At 52.5% G+C, this 5,412-nt stretch overlaps 1 protein-coding gene across 6 annotated transcripts in view; it reads right to left on the minus strand.

The window, feature by feature from the left end:
- Window positions 1-5,412, minus strand: part of DDX59 (DEAD-box helicase 59) — a 30,536-nt gene that overhangs the window by 24,970 nt on the left and 154 nt on the right. For 4 of the 6 annotated variants that reach the window (XR_006891114.1, XM_046679030.1, XM_046679027.1 and 1 more), the window contains exons 2-3: window positions 3,408-4,213; window positions 2,038-2,205 (exon numbers count right to left, since the gene is read on the minus strand). Coding sequence is in view for 5 of the 6 variants with exons in the window: in XM_046679030.1 (XP_046534986.1) it covers window positions 2,038-2,205; window positions 3,408-4,202 (963 nt within the window). In the remaining variant the exon portion in view is untranslated. Of the gene's footprint in view, window positions 1-2,037; window positions 2,206-3,407; window positions 4,214-4,484; window positions 4,819-5,412 lie in introns of those variants that run through there. The other 2 variants (XM_046679029.1, XM_046679028.1) reach the window with 2 other exon arrangements.

A 5,412-nucleotide genomic window follows, 5' to 3' on the forward strand; every position in this document is an offset into this window, starting at 1 on the left:
GTCTGCGAGGGACACGGCCCAGTGGGGGCAGCTGCAGTGGCAGCAGAGTGAGGAAGGCTCTGCATGGGGTGCTGTGGCCGGAGGGGTGAGGAGGGCGCAAGTGGGGTCAAGAGGGGAGACTGGTTGCATACAGGAGGACCGGTCTAATGCATAGACGAGAACGGGTGGTGGGTTCTCACTATCAGCATTACAAACATGGCAACAGAAAACCTAAAATGAGCCTTGTTGCGTTGCGTTAGAGTTGGAAGTATCAGCAGGACTCCTGGCCTCAGACAAATGTGACACAGAAACACCCACACTTAGATACATTCCCCGCCTCTGGTCACTGTGAGCTCCTGAAGCAACCACAGCTCGCCAGCCATGAGCCGGACCTCGAGCCCAGATGCTGGCTTCTAAAGACTGTCCTCTACCCCAAGGAACCAGGCTCCCTGGAGAAAGGCAGGATTGCAGGGCCGAGGCAAGGAAGGAACGAGGTGAGCATGGACATCTTCAGATAGAAAGTAAGACAGTGCTCAGAGAATGACGGGATATGATAAAAGGACACAGAAATCCACCTGAAGGTGCTTCCAATATCAAACTGAGGACAACTGGAGTATCAAAACAAATAATGACAGATTATAAACCCCGCCGCCCCCCCCCTTTTTTTTGGAGAGGAAGATTAGCCCTGAGCTAACATCTGTGCCCATCTTCCTCGACTTCGTATGTGCGACACCACCACAGTGTGGCCTGATGAGCAGTGCATAGGTCTGCACCCAGGATCCAAACCTGCAAACCCTAGGCAGCCCAAGCAGAGTGCGTGAAATTAACCATTATGCCACTGGGCTGGCCCCAGATTATAATCCTTTAAATAAAATAGGGAACCACGAGTCCAGATTGATATAAAAAAATAAATGGGGGGCCGGCCCAGTGGCTCAGTGGTTAAGTGCGCACGTTCCGCTTTGGCGGCCCGGAGTTCGCCAGTTTGGATCCCGGGTGTGGACATGGCATCGCTTGGCAAGCCATGCTGTGGTGGGCGTCCCACATATAAAGTAGAGGAAGATGGGCATGGATGTGAGCTCAGGGCCAGTCTTCCTCAGCAAAAAGAGGACTGGCAGCAGATGTTAGCTCATGGCTGATCTTCCTCAAAAAAATAAAAATAAATAAATAAATGAATAAGTGGGAAGTTTGGTGAAGCATAAGAAGTTTGTGATCAGAAAGCGCTCCCCCCAAAATACTCAATACGAAGGGTAATGATAACTTGACAGTTAGTTTTCAGATAACATCATCAGTAAAAGGACAAATTGAAACTCTGTCGTCTACAGGAGGTAACGAAAAGAACAGAGCATCTCTCTGTGATACCCGGTCAAAGATACATAACTTGCATCTAATCAATTGAGGGACATTCTTCAAAGGAAGTGGCTTATAATCCTGAAAAGTGTCAAGATGGTGAGAAAAAAGGAAAGACTCAAGATCTGTTCCACACTGAAGGGGATGAAAGCGACAGGACAATTAAATGCGGCAGACGATTCGGAACGCAACTCTTGTGCGTCCAAAGAAAGCTGATGGGGCAATGAGCAAAACGTGACGGGGCCCGAGGAGCAGCTGGTGGCAGTGCTAACTCCTGACGCATCCGGCGTGTCCACGTCCGCTTCCTGACTCTGCAGCTGTATTGTGGTTCTGTGGGATAAGGTCCCTGTTTGCAGGAATCGTTCTAAAGCATATGAGCGATGGATCCTTAGATAAATCCCAGCTTTCAGAGACTCAACTTCTCAACCCTAAAAGATGGGATACACCAACCCGCCTCCAAGAGCAGAGGTGCTGATGAACTGCGAGAATGTGCGGGAGAACACGTGTCAGCGAGTGGCACACACCAGGCACTCAGTAAGCTCTGCTCCTGGCATTTCCTATAAGCATCAAGCTTAAAAATTAAGGCTTACTTCGCAAGAATTTTAAGGCCACTTAAAAATCACACTCATAAGTTTCTCAAGGAAAAAAATGAACTCGTTCCCACATTGCGAACAGCAGCCTGCAAGGGCATCCTCCGGAACAGGCGCCTACCTTGACATGCTGTCGCAGCCGGTGGAGCTGAGGGGGGAGCGGCAGGCCCCCCACCAGCAGCACGGTCTTCATGCGCGGCAGCCCGGTCATCAGCTCCTTGGCCTGTCTCTCTATCTGGATGGCTAACTCTCTCGTTGGTGTCAGAATGAGGGCAGCCGGGGTCTTGCTCTGCAGAGATGTGAAAAACGAGTCTAAAAACACGAGCCATCAACTCCTGCCGATATGGACCGAATCTTGACAGCGAGTCCAGGAGCCTTTCCCTCTGAGAGCATCCCCACCAGCCCTGCTGGATGGCAGCCCTCCCGCCTTCTGCTCACTGCCGATTTCTCCTCCAAAAGCCATCACAAATTGAACCCATTTCTTATACAACAGAGATACACACGACAGATCCAAAGTGGGACCAGGGAGAGGCGAGCGCAGTCACCGAGGGGGGGACAGCTGAAGGTTTCCTCCGAGTGGATGCGACCCTGCAGGCTCCAGCCATCCTTCTCCAAGAGAAAACCCACTCATCACTGAGAACAGGCGGTTAAAGCTGGCATTCTACCCTGGGTTTGCCTCTCAGCTCTCTTTGTGTGTTCACTCCTTTCTCTGTCCAAATTACTTCCTTATATAAATACCCATTTCCTGCCCGATAGCTCTATTTTGGTCCTCCAGTTGAGTTTCACCTATATTTCGAACATCTGCGGCTTTCTTCCATTTTTTTCTCTCATTTTATCTTCTACCACTCTTCAGTTTCCCAAATCCTCCTCCTTTAGCTCTTCTCTCTGCCTACATTTTTCTTATTTCCCTCCCCGCCCTTCTTCATACCCCAAGAGCTCACCAGTGCTTGACATGCAATCACCCAAAATGTCTCTTAAGCTAATCATAACTGGGAGGGTTTCAGACATGGTAACCTCACAAGTAAGGGGAGGCAGTATCATTTGAAGACGAACCACGGATGACATTTAAGGGTCTATTCTGAAACTCCACGGCAGTGTTCCAACTTTGGTATAAATCGGGTTTTTCAAAACACAAAATGCAAGGAAACTAAACTGACACCGAAAAACTGCAGCTCGTCTGGTCAGCAGGAGTTTTTTTCCCCCCAAATTAAAAGCCTATTCCTCGAACAGAAAATTTGTTAGACGGAAAACATTTCGTAGGGAAAGCAATTTTTGAGACCTTCAATGAAGATCTTTGGTGCCACACAATAAAAGAATTCCCTGCAATTATGTTTTCCACACAAACGCCTCTCAGAGGCAAAATCTCTAGGAACATTAGGGACTAAAATTCTAAATGTCGTGTTTCAGGTTGCAATTGGAAGACAGTTAAGGACGAAACCTGGTAAACAGCTCGCCTGTTTCTGAGAATAATGCAGGGGAAGTCTAACGTACCTCCAACAGAGCTCGGAGGATGACAGGAAGCAGGAACGCAGCCGTTTTTCCCGAGCCGGTGTCCGCACTGGCCAGGACGTCCCTGCCCAGCAGGCCCACGGGGACCATCTGCATCTGGATGGGGGTGGGGACCTCGTAGCCCGCTTCCTTCAAGTTGTGATTTAAGGCCTCAGGGAAGCCACAATGCTCAAAGTCAATGATGGGCCTGGGGACGTCTCGCCCTTGAACTACAATTCCCAGCTGCCGTTTAAGATTTTCAATCTGGTCCCCCTGCAGGTTCGAAATGAAGGGGTGCTCTTTGTAGACGTAACCTGCCTGCGGTGGAGACGCTGGCTCAGAGTCGGCTCCCTGGGGCCCGCCGAGTTTTAACTTCTCTTCCTCTTCCTGCACCGTCAGGAGATGTCTCGCCTTGCACTCCAGACTACACACGTCCTCGTCCGTCCTGTCGCAGATGTACTCTCCGTACCGGCCGCAGACCACACACACAGGCTCCCCGGGCTCTGCCCAGCGCTGGGTTTTGGAAAATGACTTAACAGGCTCTTCGGAAAGGCCGCTGTCCTTTGCGTCCTGCCCAGGTCCAGCCACACCGACCTTGGCCATCGGGCCCGCTGGACCCGGGGAGGGGCATGGGGAGGGGCGGGGCCCGGCTGGCGTGCCCACTGCACCATCCACTGGACCCTCTCGGCCTTCATCCAACTGAAGGTCTTCTGCTTCTGGTTTAACTTTCTTAGCTGCCCAACTTTTGCCATCATCATTAGCATTCCTCTTGACTTTGAGAGATCTTGGGACAAACATCCTTCAAAACCCTGTTGAAGAAAATACATAAAGAGATTTATTTTACCCTCAATAATGTTTACCCATAAGGTACCATCTGGTCACCATGGAGGCAGCCTGGCGTCCCCGGGCTTTCCCGGAAGGGGTAGAGATGGCACCAGGACACCACTTCCATCCAGCTCTCCTTCCATGCTCCTCTTTCCTTTGGTGACAACAGAGTCCTCCTCACACACAGGGGTGAACAGCGCACACCGCCCAGCACAGCCTGCGCACACGGCCTGCTTCTGCACACTGGCCACGCACCCTTGGAAATCCAGATATTACAGAAATTCCGACGTAAATCCTTCTATTACGCTTCACAAGAGCAAACAGGAGGGATGCTGCACAAATGGAATCTTTCGAGTCAAAACCACAAAGCAGAGCGAAAAATGCTGGTGTGACACACTAAGTACCGTTTGCATGGTGCTTATGTCCCACTACAGGGCTGGGGGCTTCCCGCCGGCTCCTAAGCAGGGTACCACCACCCCCGTACAGACAGACGCACGGAAGCACTTTATTGCTGGATGGTGCAGTGTAGACTCATTTTCACACGAGCACGCGCAGCCCCTGGGGGAGAAGCGACCCATCCAAGCGCACACCATTCTCACCCCCAGAGAGCGGGCTGGAGCCAGGGCCACACCCATTCACGCCCAAAACGTGTTTTTGCAAAGTGAAAGTGGGAAAGAAGCATTTAACCTAATTGGGGGACTATCGCATATAAACATTCTTCTTAAAAAAAATTAATTCTTAGGATAAATTGTCAGAGTCCATTCTTCCGGGAAAATCCCAACAAAAATGCAACTGAGGGTCTGCAATCACTATCTAGTCTCCCCAAATCCCAAAATAAGGGGAGGGGGGCAGGGCCGGTTCCGTGTAAGCGGGAAGCGCCAGGAACCGAGTCCTCAGCCGGTGAACGCGCTCGGGAACTGGGGGGGGCAGGCGGCGGCGACCCCCATTCCCACCCACGCCCCGACTCCCGCCGTCGCCCCACCCCGACCCCCCCAGCGCCCCGGCCCCCCCTCCCCTCGGGCGTCGCCCCGCACCCGCCCGGCAGCCGCACCCGGGCGCGTGACGTCACGGCGCTGCTAGGAGACGGGGGCGGGGCGACGGCGGGGTGGGAGGGGGCCTGCAGGGGGGTGCCGCCCTCGGCGCGGCCCGGCGCCCGCGGCCAGGGGAGAGGCCGCAGACTCAC

The sequence above is a fragment of the Equus quagga genome, chromosome 12 (genome assembly GCF_021613505.1).
Source record: "Equus quagga isolate Etosha38 chromosome 12, UCLA_HA_Equagga_1.0, whole genome shotgun sequence".
NCBI classification, from domain to species: Eukaryota; Metazoa; Chordata; class Mammalia; order Perissodactyla; family Equidae; genus Equus; species Equus quagga.